This window comes from Schistocerca cancellata, chromosome 4 (genome assembly GCF_023864275.1).
Source record: "Schistocerca cancellata isolate TAMUIC-IGC-003103 chromosome 4, iqSchCanc2.1, whole genome shotgun sequence".
NCBI lineage: Eukaryota > Metazoa > Arthropoda > Insecta > Orthoptera > Acrididae > Schistocerca > Schistocerca cancellata.
In genome coordinates this window covers 402,590,987-402,615,693 of record NC_064629.1, presented here as the reverse complement: position 1 = coordinate 402,615,693, position 24,707 = coordinate 402,590,987, and the positions used below count along the sequence as shown (strand labels likewise).

Here is a 24,707-nt window from a genome sequence, read left to right as displayed (position 1 = left end):
ATTGCTTACAAGTGTTTAAATATTGTTACTATCGAGATTTTTGTACAATATAGACTATTACGTATTTTGGCTATTTTTCGGAAGTCGCTGTTACTGACTTTTTCATGATTAATTATCTACTTCAATGTCCTCTATAACACAGCTGTTTGAGTGGTGTAGTATACCCTCTATACTGTTTGGTGTAAACCAGTGAACAGTTTCTGTATGATGGCAACTTGCTACAATCTAATGTCACTGGTTTTTATAAATGTGGTAACAGCATCTGAAGCTATTCTGCATACAGTGAAAATCATGCGAAACGATCATTTTCCCCTGTTCCACTCACGTTCAATATGGAATCGATGGACCACTCACTGTTTTTTCCTTAATAGTAGCGCATGTTTATAGTTCTATGCTCGTGGAGTACTACTGCAGATCATTGATTATCTACATCGACACTCTGAAAATCACATTTAAGCGCCTGGCAGAGGGTTCATCGAACCACCTTCACAATTCTCTATTATTCCAATCTCGTATAGCGCGAGGAAAGAAAGTACACCTATATCGTTCCGTACGAGCTCTGATTTTCCTTACTTTATCGTAGTGATCGTTTCTCCCTATGTATGTCGGTGTCAGCAAAATATTTTCGTATTCGAAGGAAAAAGTTGGTAATTGGAATTTCGTGAGAAGTTTCCGTCGCAACTAAAAACGCCTTTCTTTTAATGATGTCCAGCCCAAATTCTGTATCATTTCTGGGACACTCTCTTCCATATTTCGCGATAATACAAAACGTGCTCCCCTTCTTTGAACTTTTTCGATGTACTCCGTCAGTCCTATCTGGTAAGGACCCCACACCGCGCAGCAGTATGCTAAAAGAGGATGGACAAGCGTAGTGTAGGCAGTCTCCTTAGTAGATCTGTTACATTTTCCAAGTGTCCTGCCAATAAAATGCAGTCTTTGGTTAGCCTTCCCACATTTTCTGTGTGTTCCTTCCAATTTTAGTTATTCGTAATTGTAATACCTAGGTATTTAGTTGAATTTACGGCTTTTAGACTGATTTATCGTGTAACCGAAGTTTAATGGATTTCTTTTAGCACTCACGTGGATGACCTCACAAATTTCATTATTTAGGGTCAACTGCCAATTTTCGCACCATTCAGATATCTTTTCTAAATCGTTTTGCAATTATTTTTGATCTTATGATGACTTTATAAATTGATAAAGGACAGCGTCATCTGCAAACAACCTAAGACGGCTGCTCAGATAGTCTCCCAAATCGTTTATATAGATAAGGAACAGCAAAGGGCCTGTAACACTACTTTGGGGAACGCCAGAAATCACTTCTGTTTTACTCAATGACTTTACGTCAATTACTACGAACTGTGACGTCTCTGACAGGAAATCACAAATCCAGTCACATAACTCAGACAATATTCCATAAGCATGCAATTTCACTACAAGCCGCTTGTGTGGTATAGTGTCAAAAGCCTTCCGGAAATTCAGAAATACGGAACTGATCTGAAATCCCTTGTCAGTAGCACTCAACACTTGATGTGAATAAAGAGCTAGTTGTGTGAATCTCGTAGAGCAGTATGTCGGCTTAGTAAAAAATACCTTTACTTCACTAGGTAATTTCCAAACGCCTCATTCAAGCTAACCTTTGTCAGTCTGTACAACGAGGCATTGTATTACAAGAGCAACTTGGTGCGCCTGTGTCTATTTCCTACACCTTGTGATATACATCTGCCCAATACAACGTTGATCTATTTTAATCTCACCGTTGAGTAATTGTGCACTTGCAGGGCCCAGTAATGCGAAACAGGACTGTATAAACTTACATATGTTAATGAAAATAGAAAAAACGTTTCAAACAACCCACAAGGATATCAATGCGACAGAAATTTTTCCTGCGTCCACCTGTTTAACATGCAAAAACTCTCCGAAAACTGGATCTATCATTAGCTTACTACTACAAAAAACCACAATAAAAATTTTGTCGAATATGTAGAATGGAGGAAGCTGACTTTTTTTAACGCTTTTTAAACACAAAAGTATTTGATATTTTTCAAAACAAAAAACACATCTCTTTACAAACTTCCTTACTGCCCTCAGCCAAACGCAACGTTTTTAAATGAGATTTGGAGCAATATATCAAGAGCTCGACTTCAAAGTTGCTGACTAGTTACTTTCCGCATTTAACGTTTCATTCGAGGAAGATCAAGAAGTGCTAAAAAACACGCAGTACGTAAGATGAACAAATAATGAAATTATTCAGTTGTTCAGTCACATTACTTTAAATCTTTCTGTAAATATACTGACTGAACAGCTTAATTTTCAGTGATAATGGGGTTAAAATAGCCTATAAAGTAACCATAGTTCTTGTGCGATATATGGAATTTATTTTACTGAAATTCTTACCTTTCAGTATACCTTTAACGTGCCGTCCTTATTTTACAATCTTATTCTTAGCGCTGGAGGTGTATCGCTTTCTGCAAATATCACATGGTAAATCTACCTTTCTGTTCAGTTTGTTAACTCCAGCCTACTTCAGAACCTGCTGTTTATCTTTTTCCGTTGACTGCTGCCCTCAAAGCACACTGCGTAGGTGCGAAATGTTTGTGTAAGGGCCATAAAGAAATACGAGGACATTTCGATTTTATACCTGGTAGTATAACGTTCTGCATATGATCTTACCATTTAATGGCCGTTACTCAACAGGTATTCAATAAAAGCATCTCGTATACGGAGTTATACGGCCGCTAACGGAGTGCGACGTTGTCAATTTCTGATGGCCCCAGTAGTGACAGAGGGCGCAAGGATGACGTTTAGGAAGATGGAATTTCGACGGTTTCGACGACAACATAGTCTCAAACGACGTTCTTGCCAATAAGTACTTAACGATTCACTGAACCGTCACGAGAATAGTAAACGTAAACACAGCTACTACGTCTGACACTTCTCCATCCACGAAATGGCATGCACAACATTATTTCCTTCGATCTAATGATCGGAGTACTGCGGCATTCTGCCATCACATGCTCATAGTTGTTGAAGGCGCCCATGCTCTACAAACAGCCGATACAAGCCAAGGTCCCGAATCAGACTGCCGGCCACCACCTCAGCAGAGGTCTGCAACGGGGTCCACTTGTCCCAGTCAGGACAAATGACTAAGAGTGACATTGATGCGCAAGCCGTAGTGGCGCCAAATAGAAAGGATTGCAACAGGCTGGTAGCCACACATTTATACTTTTTTAGTCTATCAACAGGAATAAGCAATTTCCATTGCACCACAGTATGTTATGAACAATCTTTAAGACTAAAAATGCGCAAACGTCGATGTCAATGGAAGTTTAGGGCGTCTGCATTAATAGTTGACAGAGGAAACTAAAACCACGATGCATCCTCGTCCTTTCCTCTCCCGTCTCTTCGCCCACACCTAGGTTCTCACCGCTCTCAAGTAACGAATAAATAAAGTCTTGATTAAAAATATGAACAGGGTCATCATTTTGATTCACATCATACAGTCACGCCAGTTAAATTTTATTGTATTTCGCTAGGACAGCTAACGAGTCATGTACGAGAGGGGACTCAAAAATAGCTACAAACATTTCTTGCTGACAGAGGGGCGGTAAAATGAGGGAGTCGATGGCAGCTGTAAAGACCAAGGAGAAGGAAGGTAAGGAAAGAATGAGAAGGAATAACCGAAGAGATTTAACCATCAAATTAACTGGGTAACGAACTCTTTAGCCCATTTATCATCTGTTCACCAGATTAAATGTACTGTCGATTAGAATTTAGTTTTCACTATAGTATTATGCGTTTAAATATTTATTTCGACAACAAAGGAGACTTCTAAATCTTTACTAACGTCATACTCAAGCATTTACAATAACTTCAAGTTAAGTAAATGTGTAACGAAAGACGACGATTTTCATTTCCCTTACAGAATTTCGTCTGTCGAAATCCACACGTTACTTTTTTTACCAATACAGTTTTTCCATCTTTCACTCCTTAAGTAGACTTAAAACATACGGTTAACGACGCTCAAACATGAAATGTTATCCGGAAGTACGCAGTTCCATGGTATCTGATAAATATATGAAGGAATATAACAACATTATCGTCGTCGCACAGGCCGCCCTAAAAGAAAACGGAATAATCCAAATTGAGGAAACGATAAAACCAGAGTGTTTCCAAGCTGTTGCACTGGAAAAATGTTCGCAGTGATTCCATCGCAGAGCATTCAGTCCCTAGGGCAAGGCATTTTCTTTAAATGGGAGTCGCAGTCTCCCTGAGCTAATATCCTGGTCGGTCTCTCTCTCTCTCTCTCTCTCTCTCTCTCTCTCTCTCTCTCTCTATCATATCTCCCAATGAATAAGGATTTAGATGTATTCATTGAACAACAACGAGAAGGTACTATCCATTGTGGTAACCTGCCGGAAAAATATCACTTCCTTTGAAGTTCTTGCTGGAGGCAGAGCGTCCTACGAGTTAGTCTGCCTTCTAAAAACACTTCACTCTACAATTCATTACATGCTGTCGATGGTACCTGCAGCTAGAAATATTAGCCTCAAGCGTTACATATCGCGCCCTATCATGTCTACAGCTGTAAAAGGCAAAACAAACACCCAACAGAAAGAAATCTAAAGAGATACAAAAGTCTTAAGCAAGTGATTCTTCACTTATCTACATCTACTGCTGAGTAATCTACAATTCACATTTAAGTGCCTGACAGAGGGCTCATCGAATGACCTTCAGACTATTTCTCTACCGTTCCACCCTCTTAACAGAGAGTGGGAAAAATGAACACTTAACTCGTAAATCTCTCCGTGCGAGCACCGATTTCTGTTATTTTACACTCCTGGAAATGGAAAAAAGAACACATTGACACCGGTGTGTCAGACCCACCATACTTGCTCCGGACACTGCGAGAGGGCTGTACAAGCAATGATCACACGCACGGCACAGCGGACACACCAGGAACCGCGGTGTTGGCCGTCGAATGGCGCTAGCTGCGCAGCATTTGTGCACCGCCGCCGTCAGTGTCAGCCAGTTTGCCGTGGCATACGGAGCTCCATCGCAGTCTTTAACACTGGTAGCATGCCGCGACAGCGTGGACGTGAACCGTATGTGCAGTTGACGGACTTTGAGCGAGGGCGTATAGTGGGCATGCGGGAGGCCGGGTGGACGTACCGCCGAATTGCTCAACACGTGGGGCGTGAGGTCTCCACAGTACATCGATGTTGTCGCCAGTGGTCGGCGGAAGGTGCACGTGCCCGTCGACCTGGGACCGGACCGCAGCGACGCACGGATGCACGCCAAGACCGTAGGATCCTACGCAGTGCCGTAGGGCACCGCACCGCCACTTCCCAGCAAATTAGGGACACTGTTGCTCCTGGGGTATGGGCGAGGACCATTCGCAACCGTCTCCATGAAGCTGTGCTACGGTCCCGCACACCGTTAGGCCGTCTTCCGCTCACGCCCCAACATCGTGCAGCCCGCCTCCAGTGGTGTCGCGACAGGCGTGAATGGAGGGACGAATGGAGACGTGTCGTCTTCAGCGATGAGAGTCGCTTCTGCTTTGGTGCCAATGATGGTCGTATGCGTGTTTGGCGCCGTGCAGGTGAGCGCCACAATCACGTCTGCATACGACCGAGGCACACAGGGCCAACACCCGGCATCATGGTGTGGGTAGCGATCTCCTACACTGGCCGTACACCACTAGTGATCGTCGAGGGGACACTGAATAGTGCACGGTACATCCAAACCGTCACCGAACCCATCGTTCTACCATTCCTAGACCGGCAAGGGGACTTGCTGTTCCAACAGGACAATGCACGTCCGCATGTATCCCGTGCCACCCAACGTGCTCTACAAGGTGTAAGTCAACTACCCTGGCCAGCAAGATCTCCGGATCTGTCCCCCATTGAGCATGTTTGGGACTGGATGAAGTGTCGTCTCACGCGGTCTGCACGTCCAGCACGAACGCTGGTCCAACTGAGGCGCCAGGTGGAAATGGCATGGCAAGCCGTTCCACAGGACTACATCCAGCATCTCTACGATCGTCTCCATGGGAGAATAGCAGCCTGCATTGCTGCGAAAGGTGGATATACACTGTACTATGCCGACATTGTGCATGCTCTGTTGCCTGTGTCTATGTGCCTGTGGTTCTGTCAGTGTGATCATGTGATGTATCTGACCCCAGGAATGTGTCAATAAAGTTTCCCCTTCCTGGGACAATGAATTCACGGTGTTCTTATTTCAATTTCCAGGAGTGTATTATGATATAATTTCCTGCTATGTAGCGTTGAGTCAATAAAGTATTTTCACATTCAGAGAATTAAGTTTGTGACTGAAATTTCGAGGAAATATCTAACTGCAAGGAAAAAACGCGTTTGTTTTAACGACTGCCAACCCGACTCGCGTATCACATCCGCAACAATCTCTCCCTTATTTCGCGGTAATGCAGAACTAACTGCCCTTCTTGGATTTTTTTATGTCCTTCGCCAGTCCTATTTGGTAAGGTTCCCATACTGCAGAACAGTACTCCAACAGAGGAGGAACAAACGTAGTGTAGGCAATCTCTTCAATAGACTTGTTGCATTTAAGTGTTCAGGCAATAAAACGCCATCTTTGGTTTGCCTTACCCACAACATTATCTATGTGATCGTTCCAATTTACGTTGTTTGTAATTTTAATTCCTACGTTCTTATTTAGATTGACAGGCTTTGGATTTGTTCCTATTTTCGTGTAACCGAAATTTAACGGATACCTTTTAGTACGCATGTAGATGATATTACACTTTTTATTATTAAAGATTGCCACTTTTCGCACCATAAAGATATCATGTCTTAATCATGTTTCAGTTGGTTTAGATCTTCTGATGATTTCACTAGGCAGTAAACGACAGCATCATCTGCATGCAACCTAAGAGGGCTGCTGAGACTGTCTCCTATATCGTGTATATAGATAAGGAACAGGAGAGGGACTACAACACTACCTTAGGGAACGCCAGCTATCACTTCCGTTTTACTCGAGACTTTCTCAGTTACTAATAACTGCAATCTTACGGACAGTAAATCAGGAACCCAGTCACATAGCTGAAGCGATACTCTATAGGCACGCAGTTTGATTAGAAGTCACTTGCAAAGAACTGTGTCAAATGTCTTCTGGAAATCTAAAATACGGAATTAACTTGTGATAACTGTCGATAGCAATCATTACTTCGTGCGAATAAAGAGCTAGTTTTGTTTCACAAGAATGATATTTTCTGAATCCGTATTCACTACCTGTCAATAGATAGTTATCTTCGTGGTAATTCATAGAGTTCGAACACAGTATACATCCCAAAATCTTAGTGTAAACACATGTCAGTGATACGGGTCGGTGCTTGTGAGGATTACTCTTATTTCCTTTCTTGAATACTGATGAGACCTGTGGACCTTGCCACTCTTTACGTACGGATCGTTAACCGAGCAAACTACTGCATATGATTACGGAGTATTGAGCTATTGTATCAGCATATTGTGAAAGGAATCTACATGCTTATTAAGCGATTTAAGCTGCTTCGATACACTGAGGATATCTACTACGATGTCACTAACGTTGGCAGCTATTCTTGATTCGAATTCTGGAATATTTATTTCGTATTATTTGGTGAAGCAGTTTCGGAAAACTGTATTTAGTAACTACACTTCAGTGGCTCTGATGTCTATAATATTACCTTCGGTATCGCGCAGTGGAGGTATTGATTGTGTTTTGCCGTTGGTGTACTTCACGTATGACCAGAATCCCTTTGAATTTTCGAGGCACGGTTTCGTTGTGGGAACTATTAAAAGCATCTCTCATTGAAGTCCGTACTAAATTTCGAGCTTCAGTTAAACATCGCCAATCTTGGGGATTTTGCGTTCTTTTGAATGTCGCACGATTTTTTCGTTGGTTCTGCAACAGTGTTCTGGCCTATTTTGTGTGCCATAGGGGATCAGTTCCACCTCTTATTAATTTATTTGGTATAACCCCCTCAGTTGCCGTTGATACTATTTCCTTGAATTTAAGCCGCATCTAGCCTACGCTTACGTATCTGTTTTGGTCGAAGTGAAGACAGACTGTTAGGAAAGTGTCAGGTGAATTTATATCTGTTTTTTTTTAAACATATATTTTGCGTTTACTTTTGGTGGGTTTGCATCTTACGACATTCAGTCTCACTACTACGAGCTTGTGGTCACTAGCCCAGGCAACCGTCATGATCCTCCCTATTTGCTCCGGATTATTTGTTGCTACGAGCTCAAGTATGCTTTCGCTACCATTTACATTTCGAATGGGCTCCTGAACTATATGTTCAAAATAATTTCCTGAGAAAGCATTTAGTACGACTGGGGGCAATGTTCCACGCCCACCATAGACTATAAACATAGATTTTCACCAACGTATCAAGGACACATTGAAGTCACCACCAAGTATAAATGTATGATTGAGATACCTAATTTAAATGAGGCTGAAGCTTCCTTTGAACATTCCAGCAACTGTATCATTTCTGTCAGGGGTGGGTAAAAGTAACTAGTTACTAATTACTAATTAATTCTGGTTGTCAAGTATAACCTCCACGCATGCTAATTAACAGGTAGTATCTAATTCAATTTCACGACAAGATAAACAATTACTGCAAATACTCCACCACCAGCTGTATGTAAACTATCCTTTCTGAACACCGACAGGTCCTCTGTAATTTTTTGGATTGAACTTATCTCGGGCTTTAGCCAGCTTTCATTGCCAATAACGATTTGAGCTTCAGTGCTTTCTATTATTGCATGAAATTCTGGTTCTTTTTCAACGCAGCAACGACAATTTACAACTTCAATACTGACTATTGATATATCCACTCACGTACGAGACAGGCTGCGTATATTAGAATAAAAATTTTAATCAAACGTTCGCTGACAGTTTTAAAACACATATTGTCGTCAGGTCCCTCAGTGCATCGGCGGACTAGCCAACAAAGTATACAGTTCAATAAACTGATATCTACTGAGTTTTATGCAGCAATTATTATACGCTGGTGTATTCTGTACCACATGCTGTGTGACGCTCCTTTGTACTCAGCCAGTTCGAGCAAACTTCTAGGTCTTCAGCTCAACCTACTGACTCTTCCCCTGCTGACATGATGATTACTAGATCCGACCACAAATGAACACCATCACATTGCACCTCCTTCAGACTATCCTTGTTTTAGAACAGACATACCTGATGAAAGACTAAATTGGCTCCTATAGGTAGTAGAATAGTTTTTCCGGTGTCCACAAAAGGAGCAATGTCCGTGATGGCTGCTAAGTCCACAGTCAAATTCATTAACTAATTAAATTGTATTCCAGTTCGCTGAACTCTATTGTTCTCTCTCTGTTCACTGCAATTTCTTATCCTCCCTTTTGCTACAAATACGTCCATTACTGTCTTTTAGTTGCTACTTTCTGACTAATTACGGAGGTAGCCATCTGGACTTAATGAAAGCTTTCTGGCCGATGCATCATTTGGTGCGCAGTTACGTATCCAGTGATAAGCGGTTGCTGAGTTTTTAGAGGCAACTTTTTAGAGGTAGAGGCTTAGGAGGATGTGAAAGCTGGTGATAGTAGAGGCATGAACAGTTTGAGGTAAATGTGATTACGCGTATTCTAACGCATTTATCTGTACCTCTTCACAACTAAGCTCTATTTTTTCTCCGCAAGCCACTGTACAGTTCACAGCAAAGGGTACGAACACTGATTTTCTTTCCTATTCCATTCACATATTGAGAGCAAAATGATTGTGTATATGCTTCTGTACATGCCCTCCATCTCTTACCGCATCTTATTCTCATCAACACTACGCCAGACACACGCTGACTGGAGCATAATGGACACACTACCCATCTTCGAGTACAGTTTTTCTAAATTTACCAACAGGGCTCCGTATGAACTTTCTTCCAAATATCCCCACTGACGTTCCCCGTCCATGTATGTTACTGTTTCCTATGACCTATACCCACTTGTTACGCCCCTGACAGCGCATCTATAAATACTTTCAGCTCCTCTCGTGAAGCCTACCTGAAACGGACTCCAAATACTGGAACAATACTCTCGAATTTGTCGCACTAGTGTCTTTCATAAAATTCTCTCTGCAGATGCAATGCATTTTCCTACAACCTTTCCAACAAATCTCTGTGTCACTCGACTTCCCTGAGACCAATTGCAAGTGATCGTACCGTTTCAAATGACTTCGTAGCATTAACCCTGAATACATATATCACGTGACTTGCTCAAGATAGTCACCACTAATCTTGTAATCAGATACTATACCGCTGTCTCTCTTTGTTGTAAGCACTGACGTAGATTTATCCGCACTTCAAGGGAGCTGCCATTAATTACTCCCTGTGGAAATTTTGTCCAAATGTTCCTGCAGTTCTTTACGATCTTCAAACGACGATACTTCCCTGTATAAAATAGCGTCGCCGCTGAACAGCTTTATACCACTGTTGATCATATCCGATGTCGTAAATGTACACTGCCTGACAAAGAAAGTGAAGATCCCCAGAGGAGGAGACGAAGTGAAATTCCACAGCTTGAGAGGGTATGTGTTGTATTTCAGTGATTACAAAATCGAGTCCAACTTACAAGGAAGTTACCAGTAGGACGCATCCCTCTGGCCTATATGCGTGCACTGATTTGGTTAGGAAAGCCACTGTATTCTCTCCTGAGGTAAGCTCGTCCACAACTGTTTTAACGTGTCCTTCATTTCCTGGGTACTGACTGTGGGGCTGAGTTCGCGTCCGAGCTAGTCCCGCGTATGTTTTATCGGGGACAGATCTAGGGATCTTGCTAGACACGGGAGTATCTCAATTACGTGCATACAGTTCCGAGAGTCACGTGCCACTGTACAAGCTTTTTCCTGTTGAAAAATGGCACCATGATGCTGTCGCATGAGGAGTAACAAGTGAGGACGCTGAGGCAACGTTGTGCCGTCAGACTTCCCTCAACCACAACCAACCGTGACCTGAAGTCATACCTAATCGCTCCCCACACCATAAGAATGTGATCTCTCCCCAAGACGCCTCCATATTCGCTGACGATGGTCATCCGGTGTGGTGCAGAAACTCCTAACACAATACGACGCCTTTAATCAGCACTGCGGGATGACAAAATGCTGCTGAGAGTCCATTACTTTTTCTCGGATGGCAGGCGCACATGTGAAGAAGTTACAACAACGTGCTCGCTGCACAATACGGGGATTCTCCCATGTGGTGGTCAGTCGTGTTCGACCGGAACCTCGTCGACGAGTATGCCTGACCTCACGTTCACGTGGAGTCCAAAATCGGGCCACTGTCACATCCGAATGCCCCACAACTGCGGATATTGCCCGATTCGATCAAATGGAGTCCCACAATGAGGTCCCTTTCAAACTCCGCCACGTTCTGATAACGTAGTATCACACGAGTATGCGGCGTCTACGTGTCCTTTACATTGAGCACTCAACACTCAACATCTGACGCTGTTCACGACCCTTATATATCTTCCCACGCCTGGTGACAAAACTAAACACGAACGAAACTAATGCATACTGGTGGTTATTCGACCTGTCACAGATAATTGCAGCTCGTATCATTTACATATCTGTACGAAGTTACATTATCATTCGACAAAGTCTTCTGCGTGCCTCGCTTTTCTTTTTTTTCTTTTTTTTTTTTTTGTCAAGCAGAGTATATTGAAAACATCCGAGATCTTAATATGCTTTCTTAGGGTACACGCGATATTACGTTGTTGCTCTCGATAATTCGCCGTCCAGTATGACTTACTGGTTTCTACTAGTCAAATATTACTCGAGCCCATCACATACTTGCCAAGATATTCACAGTGATCGTATCTTCGACAGTCGTCGACGATATCGTACAATCAAACGTCTTTCGAAAAAGTAGGAAGACATAATCGACTTGTTCACGTGCATCTACTGTTTGCAAGGCATCGTGTATGAATAAAGTAAGCTGTGTTTCATATGCTTTGTTCTCCTGAATTCTCGCTGATTCTTAGAGATTCTCCTCTTTTTTTTTTTTTCGAGCAGTAACATCACAAAGTTTGCGATCACAATTTGCCGTAGGCGCCTGCAACAGACAAGCGCCAGCGATATTTATCTCTAATTCTCTGCATGCGATTTGTTATCTGCTTTGTTAACAGAAGCGAACAGTCCTCTTTTCCAGCTACACGAGACAACTCGCTGAGCAAGATAAATTTGAACTAGCGACGGAGCTAATTCCCCGGCGTATTCAATGCGAAATCGAAACGGAATTCCGTTAGGGCCTGGTGTCCTTTTCGCTTTAAGTAGTTTTATTCTTCAATATTGGGACTGTTTAGTACTCACCCCTTATTTTTAAGTTTGTTCCGCGGTCAAACATTGGTGTGGTAGTATCGTCATACCTTTGCATTTGCCTAATTTTCATTGCTCATACTGAGCTATTCTTGAGAAAGTCAATCCGAAACATCCATCCAAAAACATGTATGCACCCTTTGGCTTTGTAGTGGACTCCACGGCACGGGAGTCTTAACTATTGGGGAGCCGTTCTCTACCATTGGCGCTCAAGTGTACCCACAACAGAGACAATATACATCTGCTCCATAGCGGATTAGTTGGACAAGTATGTTCAGAACGATTGCGGACAAGCAATATAAAAACAGTGGACCGAAGGGATTGGGTTGGAAGGGGTATGTCACGTAAGCACCATCAGGTCAATAGTGTATTCATCAATTCCTTTTGACATACTTCAAGAGTGATGATGTGGTGCATTACGTCACCTGTTGAGTGTTGTAAGCAAACGGATGGATGAGCTTGATCGGACAATAGGTTCCCTCATCGTTCCCGAGTATATACGTAACAGGTATCAATGATCATGCCATTTAACATCTTCCATGAAGCATTGCCTACTGTGGTTTTTGTTGTACTCGTGCCTTGCTATCGACGCGTATCGTGTTTATAAGTCCAAGCGACCTTTATACACGCCTCGAACATCTTATAGTTATGTTCCAACATCTATTACCAACTTGATAGCCTCCGCCAGAACTTCAGATTAAGCATACCGCTGCACGCTTTACGTGCGTACAACGTGATAGTCAAATTAAGAGAGAGTGTACAGGCACATCGAATGTGACTCTAAAGCTATATAAATGTAACGGGGCGAGTGCAACGAAGTATACGCCTTCGACTCTACGGAGCTTTCATGACTACACTGGCTGCAGGCTAGTAAGCGATGCTTTGAGTATGCTAGAAGACTTCATTCGGTAATCGCTGATGAATGGGAAAGACTAAAATTGAAACAGTTTAACCGAAGTCAGAGCATGGTGTTTATGATTTGTGGTCATGATCCTTATGCGAAATATTTGTTTAAAATTGAGAAGTGGCACTCAGAAACGCGTGACTGAACAGGTCCATACTCCGTAACACGAAGTATTAGCTTGTGCATTTACGGCACATTTTAGGGAGTACGCTACGCCTTAATTTTCGTAACCGAAGGGACCCAGAACTATGGTAATCGGTCGATAAATGCACAAAAGTTTCGAAAGTAGAGCTCCGTAACGTCCTTGCTCAATCTTATTCCAACAATATACACTAACGAGCCAAAAGCATTATGACCACTGCCCACCCTGAGACTGAGGGCCATCAGATGGCGTTGCGGGCACGTGACGCTGATAGGGACGTTCCTAAGTGTAGCGGAGACAAATGGGGACTCATTCTAGTAAAAATGTACGCCGGAAATTTGAAAAATCAATGACATAATGACTTTGACAAAATACAAAAGCCTGGGAACGATCATCCCGGAAATGGCACACTTGGTCTGCTCGCGTGCTACTGTCGTGAGCATTTAGAGAGAGTGAAACCACAGTAAGCGACGAGGTGTTTACGCCCACGCCTCATCACAAAACGTGGAGGTCGGAGGCTTCGCCGCTCTGTAAAAAAGGATAGGCAACGATTTGTAGCAGATCTGACTACAGACTACAGCGTTGGTGCAGGGAAAGTGTTTCGGAGCACAATGTTCAGCGAAAATAGTTCAACATGGGTCTACACGGGCCGGGCTGGTCGTATGAATCATGTTCCTTGTTACACCAGGTCAATAATAGGGTCCAGATACGCCATGGTCCAGGCAAAATGCTGCTCGAAACAAGCGCAGGCCAGTATTACCTTATCAAGGACGTTCACCTGGGCTTCCATTAGGACCTGTGGTAGTAATCGGAAGCATGGTGACAGTTGCGGATTACGTAAACATTATTTCTGACCACCTGTATCCCCTCATGCTTGATGTCTTTCCGAAGCGTGATGGTACGTTTCAGCAGGACAAGTGCCCTGTCACTAAGACAGAAGCGTGCTGCAGTGGGTTGAGGAGCATGATAGTGAACTCACTTGAGCACCAAATTCGCATAATCTGAACCCGATGGAACACGTCTGCGACGCTATATGGCTCGTAATTTACGATGATTGTGTGACCTGTGCGTAGACATATGTTGCCACAAACCTCCGGAAACATATCAAGGACTTTGGCAATGAATCTCACGCAGAATAGTAGTTGTATTGCATTCAAAAAGTGGACACACCCCCTATTAAGCACGTGTTTATAATGTTTTGCCTCATCAGTATACGTTAGTTCATATTAAATGTTACCAGTACGTAATTGGTTGTTCTGTACAGTGTGATGTAAACAGAGTGTACAATTTAGAGCAATAATTATGATAGCGCTGATTCGCACAGGCGTACGAAGAATCGTAGAATGCCGAGACCCCTCATAGCAAGAGGCTATTAAGTAGATTAGGTATAGTTTTGTTACTTCGGTTAGGATGCATGACAACGGACTGGCAAGACCATCTTTCCGGGACAGCCATGAAACCTTGAAAGTGTTTAGAACAGAAACAAAATTGCAGGAAACCGGTGAGATTTAGATTTTTTCGTCGTTAGTGACGAAATCAAACCAAGTTAATTTCGTGTCAAAGCTTTTTGTTGTACTCATTTGCGTCACTTCTTTAACCTCATCCAAAGATCTCCAAATTTGACCCCACACAGTCCTATGATTTTTATCTGTCCCTTATCACTTGTTTCACGCTTGGTAAATTTTGTTAACGTGAAAAATGCCGAGCTGCTGCGTGGCTAGGAGTCCACGTTAAGCTGTAAGTCGCCCTGTATCTTGCTGGGTATGCCCATTCGAAGGTCGGAGGAAGGAGAGGGCACGCCATCTCCAATAGGGGCGTTTCTAGAAAAGGACTGTGGTGTTCAGCCTACGGGATAACAGCTTTACATTTTATCTTACATAAAACTCTTTCTTTCGCTCCAAATAACTTTAAGACTGCAATCTGAACAATAATGTAATGGACTAGAGTTCCATTTCTGTGTCAAATGACCCACAACATAATTCATGAAGGCAGATTCGGCAAAACAGCAGTAAGAAAATAAAGTTATTCATACTGATCTCTGTGTCTTATGATGCGTGGTTAACAGCGGTGCAGCAGCTTCTGAACCCCTTAGCGAGGTAATGGCTTCGGCTACACGACTGCTCATCAGTTGTTGTTGTTGTTGGTGGTGGTGGTGGTGGTGGTGGTGGTGGTGTCGTCCTCTCAAGATAAAGCAAACGATTTTTCTGCACCATGATTCTTCTATCCGCTTTGACAATCTGCGATAGTCAATAGCAACGCCTGTCATTCAACAGGTGACTGCCCAAGATGGGTGACCGGTAGCGGCGGTCTTCTCCGAACAAAGGTACACGTTGATACTTAGGACGCCAACAAATGTCCTAATGTACGTCCAGATTTGCAAGATTATTCCTTAATTCACATCGAAGAATTTTCACAAAGGGTTAACAGAACAGTTGTCAGACTTTCTCTACTATCCCACTCTTGTTACAGCACGTGGGAAAAAGAACACTTATATCTTTTTGTGCTAGCTCTCATTTATTTTATCACGACGGTCGCTTCTACTGTCAATTGTAACAACGATGTCTTAAATGTTGAACCGAACAAGGTATGTCTCACAACTGTTACAAATCTGTGTTATTTCGTTGGAGAACATACAGCCGTACAGAAGGTTTTGATGTTAATTTTCTTGAGCAAGACAACTGTTACCTTGGATATGACGTTTCACCTGTTAACCTATTCTACCAAGATGTTCTTACTATATTAGATTTTTATGTAGACTCGATAATGGTTCCTCCTACCGAAACCAGTGGTCAATACAGCGCTATTCACTAACAGCAGCTTACAGTGGTAAGAAAAATTTCTTCAAATATATTACAGCTGTGGAGCACATTTTACAAAAGAACCACCGCCCACTCCGTTCCTCATAGCCTCCGCTACCGATGTAGCCGCCTTCTGCGTGTAGTAACGCCTGATCTATTAGGTGGATCCTGACACTTCATCAATCTAGGGCCCAAACCAAAGAATATGCAGCCTCCACAGTCGCAGAACCGTCTGAGACTGAGGTTGACCTTCTACTCGCCCCACAATAACGATGCCGCAGATGGTGAGCTCTGCCTTTGTAATACAGACTGCCTGTCTTTACCACTCCTGTGGTCAAAAGAGACACATACATCGTTGGTACCGACATGAGCCACCACCTGCAGCTGCCTGCACTTCATGATATTTCTGGTATTCGGAATTATCCTTTTCATATCTGCGATTATTCCACACGGAGTGCACACTGATTTTCTTCCCCTCCATGGCAGCCATATACCAAACGGGTTCGCTCACACCCCGAACACTGGAGCTCCCAAACCCTAATAATCCCACCCTCTGTAAATGAACGGACCTTACAAGCCGAAAAGCATCCTCAGGTACAGTGCAAACAACTGTAGCTGGCTCAGGATCATTATCAGCCACAGACAGCGCCTGATACTTGTTTGTCACACAAACCGTGGAGGTCTTTTAATCGGTCTGCCAGAAAGTCTTTCGCTGCTTGCCACACCTTAGAATGACCTCCCACTTGAGCACCGGTGAGGGGTCAACCTCAATGTGGGCAGTAACCGGGCCGACTGCAGTAATGGACCGATTGGGGGCGCTTGGGACGTGCTGAACGTGCTTTGGATTCCCCGTCTTCTCCCCTCCACGCACCCCCCCTCCCCCACCCTGTGATATCCACTGGTAACAGCCTCTAGCTGCGTTACAGGACGCACGAAAGCCTGAAGCTGTGTCTGGTGGAGTTACAACATAGCTCGCACCCAAAAACAGCAGTCGCAGTCATAATCCATACTAAACAATGGCACCACAGACGCCGTAAATCCGTATTACACAGTTCATATAATGGAGTGTATGCCTCGTAAATGCACAAACACACAAGAGATTGGTGATTTAAACTACAAAAGCATGCAGACAATGCTACGAAAGTGACTCGCTTTTACTTAGCTCGTAAAATAACAGACGACAAATGGTCTACACTTGTGGTGCTGATCGAAAGGACGTTTGCGCCTTGTTGATACTTCCGTGTTGCCCACCCTTTCCGTATCACACACACACACACACACACACACACACACACACACACACACACACACATTATTCCTTCGTATACCATTCCCATTAAAGATGTCTGCTTCTTTTATGGAAAGATTTGCCACACACCATGCTTCGTTTTATCGTCCAGACAATTTAGAACATGCTGCGCTAACAAACCCTCTGCTTGGAATCTCGTATTCGTCAAGTTCTAGTCCAGCCTAAACTGGTAGAGATCTGGTGTGGCTCAATTGTAATGTGCGTGTGAGATTCTAACAGCTGTTGGCATACGCACAAATCTAAGAGCAACTACTAGTACATCCTCATTAATGGAAGTCGCTAGGTAGTAGCTGTCTCTCAGAATTCTTGTCCTGTAAGACTTTGGAACGTGTCCCTTTTTCTACTCTTAGTTGCGTTCGTTGCTCCTACCTGGTGCCCTGGTGCAGCGTCTCCTTTTTTTTCAGAGCACGTAGCATGGAGGCATCTGCAGTGAGCAATTCTGCGGCTAACTACATATGCTGTAGCGCGTATCTGGTAAGTCAGCAGACGTGATTTTTATTTTAAATTCAATGTTCTTTGTTCCAGCCTTGGTGCAGAGTATCCTCTCTGACTACGCACTAAAAAACTAAATGTGGACCAAGGTCAGCGGGTTAACAGTTGTGTACTTTTTTTCTTCTCCGGGTAGTATGATTTTATAAATTAAAACCACTTGTGCTGTTTTGGATAATGTCCCACAGTAACTTGACGTCTCGTTTCATAGACGCAAGATGTCAGAATGTCTCATTTTAGCTACCCCTCGTTAACTCGGATTTATGTAAGCGTCCCCACCTACATCTAACCCAGGGTGCAAAGATGTTTGAAGAAAGGAAGGAAGATAAGACCTTAGTGTTACATCGACGACGATGTCATAAGAGATGGTACGCAAGCCCCGGTTGGGAAAGAGATCGGCCCTGCTGTCACACTAAACGACTTGGTGAAATTATGAAAAAAAAACATAATCTGAATGGTCGGAGGGTGATTTGAACCTCCCCCTTCTCTACTGTAAGTATGGTGTCTTACCACTGCTCCATCTCGCTCCATTTTTTTTCAGTGTGCTGCTAGGCAAGGGAAGCCTGGAGAAACACCACCACCATACGAAGAACGACACTAAATTCGATGACTTCACCAATACTTGAGGATGAGGATGATGATCTGATGGTGATGATTCATGGTTCATGCGCTTTCGTCTTCAGGCACTACTAGTTTGGTCAGAAGTGACACCTTCGCCACCAAGCTACAAATCTTTCTTGAGCTAGAGCAACTGTCTACTAACACCCATGTGTACGCATGATAAATTGTGTAGATCTTACTTTTAGCGACGCACAGCTCAAGATAAATCTGAGAAGTTTATGATTCGGTTACGACTTAAATGAGTGTAAATCGTAAGGTGGATCACAACAAGCCTCTCCAAGACTGGAGCATCGTAAGTTTTAAAAGGCAGCCGAACTTGAGAAAAGAATATTTTGCACTCATGAGGGACTATATTCAGGTGCGACACATAGATGTTTCAAATTCTCACTACACTACTGGTGCTAAGTATTACTCTCCACATCCTGCTGTTTCAATGATTGAACTTCCACTTCTAAGTTGGGGGTATTATTTAATGGCTCTTATTACTTTCAATGGAGTAGCACAAAGTGATAACTTGATGGCTGGGCCCATTATTCAAGCAAGTTTACTATCCATTATTACGGAATTCCGCCCCTTTAATATGGCTCTCTTAGTTGACACTGCGTGAATGTATTAAAATGTCTTTCCATTCTGATGATAGTAATTATTTGGTAAGTCTAAAGCGGTAATCACCATATGAACAGATGTTGAAATACATGTTATCTAGTCACTTACGGGACTGTTCCAACTACCTTTGATACTCGATGCTGCAACAGCTGGCTTTGGTATATTGAAACATTTTTCCAGTGGCATCAAACGCTTTGTTGTGTAGCTACTGTGTAGACGACCTCTTAGAAGGATCCCACACAGAAGGTTAAGTATATACACCTAAAAAACCACTGCAGCTCTTTGAGGTTTACAGAACTAGGGGGAAGCTAGGGTTACAACTTCGTTTTAAGATTAACAGCACTTGATGAGTATAGCACTTGATAGAAGTATAGCACTTGATGTTCGTTAGTGGCTATTAAGATTTCTGGTAAAGCTCTACCCCCCCCCCCCCCACTCCAGCACACACACACACACACACACACACACACACACACACACACACACACAAAAGAATCTAACTACCGGTGCGTAACTGATTTTGTGCTCTGTGTACACTGCAATACGAAATCTGATTGTTAGAAAACAGTTACCAGTAATCCCGCATTCTGAAAGCACGGATACAATACAGCATTAATATAGGCTATATTAGCGTTTCATGAATACTTCACTCTGAATCTGTTACCTCAAAACAGACCCTCTTCCGAATCTAAACAAGTGAGAATATTCATGCACTATTGACGATAACATACTCGCATGGGGAAGACTGAATCTGTGTTGCATGTTGAACTTAACGACATTCTACAACTAATATAGACGAAGCGATTGTAGGGGTTTTACATTGGCTAAATTAAAATTTTCTGTGACTTGCTCGTTATTTGGCGAGGTATTCTGCATTTTTCTTGCCGAGCTATTCAGTGCAGTAGCAACACATCACACAACGCAATCCTGCCACCCTGTAACAATCCTGAATATAATTCAGAATGCCGAATTCTACCCAACTTGATGTTTCCCCTATTCATGGAGAGGAATGCTGAATTCTTTAGCTCTTTTAGTTTAATGAACCTAGGCGCTGTGTTTTGCAGAATATGATGGTGATCAAACGACGATATCGTTAGGTTAAATCAACCACTATATTTTTCCTATAGGATGTAGACCAATTACGTGTCAGATTTGCCCACCAAATCTTTTTCAACTTGAGCGAAAAGTATGAGGACACTTACCCATAGTACTGTGAGCTGAACTAAAAACGGCGCTTTAGTGAAAGGATACATTCTGAGCGAGCCGGTTTTGGTTCCTATAGCCAGTAGGTGTTGTATGGGGTCGAACGCCAGCGCCGTTGGTTGGTATGGGAAGCCATGTCGGAAGGTCTGAAACAAAACAAGGAGTTGTACTTCATGATCTTCATAGACATTTATACTATGAAAATTAGTTTCAAAATAATATTTTTTTTCCTGAAAAGCAAAATTTTATGCAGTTATTGATAGCAAAACACAATGTTCCAAACGTTTTAATACAAAATAAATCCAGAAGCCGAGGATAGTTTTAACTGACTTGTCTCACAACACATATTCTTCTCTAATACGCCACTTTATAAAAATTATAATAAACAGTTCCATGGTACTGATGTCATACAGTGCTGCATATAACTAGCAAATAATGACGAATATGCTCAAGTAATAGTTAACGCAATCAATAGGTCTTAGCACCTGTTCCCGCATTTCCAAGACTAACAAGAATAAATTCAGACAGAATTTCTGTAATTCTGTTAAACCTAATACTTATCTGGAGATGTTCCAGACACATTCACATACGAAGAAGCATGAAATAACATCTCAACAAAATTTTCAATTTTTAAATATTTTTGACAGTTAAAGCAGTCATGGAACATTATATACTGAATTGGTGACAATGATTAACGACACTGGCAGTAGTAGTAGTATTGTAGTAGTAGCTGCTGAAGAAGCAGCAGCAGCAACAGCAACAACAATATTAACAACGACGACGACTATTATTCAGAATGGCTTCCCACAGTGATAGCATACTAACAATAATCATTTCCATTAGAGGAATGTAAACTTTTCACTGCTCCACAAATCAATAGAAGTTAATTCTAGGACAATACATTTAGCTTATGTCAGAAGCTGAAACCAAAGATTTTAACAGAAAGTCAGTTCTGTGTCTTATCAACCGAAAGCCAACAAAAACACATGCGAAATATCACAAGTTAAGCATAACAATCCCCCCCCGCCCAAAACACACACACACACACACACACACACACACACACACACTCACTCACTCACTCACTCTATTGCCAGCAGCAGTTGCAAATGATCATTTACCCTGAAAACTTAACACTTCCTATGGAGAAACAACAGCATATGAGCTACTTTTAATTTGTTTCGCTACTCATGGCGTTACATATGATTGCATTAATTTCAAGATGGGTATTAAATAAACGAATATCTTATTCTATATGCGAACTGTTCCGTAATTTTTTTTTCCCGAAGAAATCCCCAACTAGTTTTGTCTGCAGACTGCAATAACGTTTACAGAAACATTTTCTGTCGCGTGACTTTGCGTAAAATAAAAACACTAACACAACCGCAATGCGTAATACGCCCCTCCATTAATTGCGAGAATGAAAGCTGCCCTAATTACTTCTGTCAGAGGCGATTACTATCCTATTAATATTTACAGCCTCTGACGCGCTGCTAATAGCAAGTGAATATTTATTATTACAAATGACAAGCAATTTTAACTTCGTATGGATTGCAGGGTATTGCTGCTTATTACTAATGTTGTTATTACAGTATAACTATTTTTTATTTCCCTTCTATCATTACGTTATCACTTCCGTACACCATTTTTAATATGGTATCATGAAACAAACTGAAATTATTTAATACAATTTTCCGCGTACATAGTCACTTTTTTTACATTTGCATTTCAGGTGCATCTTAACATTGTGCAGCGACCTGAAATACATAGCTTGTGTGCTGTAACATTCATCTTTCCATTTAATTCTTCCAGGCATCGGTAATAGCAATAGTATGATCATAATCATTACATCTGTATTCATACGACTGGAAATTAGTACACTACTCCCATCTCAAAGTATAAAAAATTACCATTTACTGATTTTTTGATGCCTCGAATTTGTTCATGATAAGAGCTAATGCATCGGGAGTGAAATATTTATTCATTACAAATGGCTCTAAGCACTAAACATCTGAGGTCATCAGTCCCCTAGACTTAGAACTACTTAAACCTAACTAACCTAAGGACATCACACACATCCATGCCCGAGGCAGGATGCGAACCTGCGACGTAGCGGTCGCGCTGTCCCAGACTGAAGCGCCTAGAACCGCTCGACCACAGCGGCCAGCTATTTATTACATTTTAATCATTTAAGAACTGAGGCATTGCATGAATCATGTCCGGCTGAATAATGAGTTTGATTTCAGGACGAAATCTTCACCAACTTACCAAATATTTTCTTCTTAAAATTTTGTATTTGCGGGGATCTACAGCCTGCTGATGTTTACCTACATTATTTTCTTCTTATGCTGTGTTTATTTAGCCATTCTATCGACATTTCTGTAGTGTATTTTGTTATTGTTTCCTTGGTCACCTAGCTGATACCTAATTTCCAAATAATCATTTGAGTCTTTTTCCCATTCTCCCCTTTCGCTGGGTTTCTCCTTCCACTTGCTCCGGAAGATCTAATATCTATTTTCTTATATTGCTTTAGAACTCAAATTTTAAGACTGAAATCCACGACCGGTATATGATATGGGTTTATAGTCGGCGTATGAGGTATGGGACACAGCATCTCCTAGGTAGCGATGAAGAGGGGACTTTCCCGTACTACCATTTCACGAGTGTACCGTGAATATCAGGAACCTGGTAAAACATCAAACCTCCGACTTCGCTGCGGCCGGAAAAAATATCCTGCAAGAACGGGACCAACGACTGAAGAGAATCGTTCAACATTACAGAAGTGCAAATTGCTTCCGCAAATTGCTGCAGATTGCAATGCTGATCCATCAACAAATGACAGCATGCGAACCATTCAACGAAACATCATCGATATGGGCTTTCGCAGCCGAAGGCCCACTCGTGTACCCTTTATGACTGCACAACACAAAACTTTACGCCTAGCCTTGGCCCGTCAACACCGACATTGGACTGTTGATGACTGGAAACATGTTGCCTGGTCGGACGAGTTGTTTCAAATTGTATCGAGCGGATGGACGTGTACGGGTAGAGAGACAACCTCATGAATCTATGGATTCTGCATGTCAGCAGGGGACTGTTCAAGCTGTTGGAGGCTGTGTAATGGTATGGAGTGTGAAGTTGGAGTGATATGGGACCCCTGATACGTCTAGATGTAACTCTGACAGGTGACATGTACGAAAGCATTCTGTTTGATCGCCTGCATCCATGCATGCCCATTGTGAATTCCGACGGACTTGGGCAATTCCAGCAGGACAGTGCGACATCCTGCACGTCCAGAATTGCTACAGAGTGGCTCCAGGAACGCTCTTTGAGTTTAAAAACATCCGCTGGTCACCAACCTCCCCGGACATGAACATTATTGAGCGTATCTGGGATTCCTTGCAACATACTGTTGAGAAGAGATCTCCAACCTTCGTACTCTTATGGATTTATCGACAGCCCTGCAGGATTCATCGTGTCACTTCCCTCCAGCACTACCTCAGACATTAGTCGAGTCCATGCCACGTCGTGTTGCGGCACTTCTACGTGCTCGCTGGGGCCCTACACGATATTAGGCAGGTGTACCAGTTTCTTTGGCTCTTCAGTGTACAATTGTTAGTGGTTTACTGTTGTCTCCGGGTATGACACACACACACACACTGCAGGACAAAATAAAGTGAAGCACCCGGAAGGGGGCGAGGAAACGAAATGCAACTTCACGGGGTTGTAAGGTACATGATGTTACTTAAGTGATTACAGAATAGAGTCAGATTTACAAAGAACTTGTCCCCATTTGTCAGTATGGCGTTCCGACCCCTCCAGCTTGGATACATCCACTGATCCGGTTCATCAGGTTCTCAAACCCGTCGTATACTCTCCTGAGGCAAGCTGGAACGCAGCTGTTGTCATAGGTTCTTGATATCTTGGATACTGCCGTTGGGACGCAGTTGACGTTTGAGCTGGTCCCACAGATGCTCTATGGGGGACACATCTGGAAACCTTGCTGGCTGCCAGTATATCTCATTTCTCAGTGTCACGCAGACAGTTCGAAGAGATGCGTTTCACGTGTGAACGAGTATCGTCCTGTTGGACAACGGCGCCAGGACAGAGTCGCATGAGAGTCGACACATGCGGACACAGGACGACCTTGACACACCGTTGTGCCGTCACAGTTCTCTAAATCACTACCTAAGTCAAACCCGATGTCTCCTCGCTCAATGACGTCATTGCTGTACCTCTAAAACATTGGAAGAATAGCACCTGTCTCCA

The 24,707-nt window shown here is 42.7% G+C and overlaps 1 protein-coding gene across 3 annotated transcripts in view; it reads right to left on the bottom strand.

The window, feature by feature from the left end:
- LOC126183238 (syntaxin-binding protein 5) overlaps positions 1-24,707 on the bottom strand; it is a 976,467-nt gene that overhangs the window by 739,494 nt on the left and 212,266 nt on the right. For all 3 annotated transcript variants that reach the window (XM_049925028.1, XM_049925029.1, XM_049925030.1), the window contains exon 2: positions 20,487-20,584. In XM_049925028.1, coding sequence (XP_049780985.1) covers positions 20,487-20,584 — 98 coding nt within the window. The remainder of the gene's footprint in view (positions 1-20,486; positions 20,585-24,707) is intronic.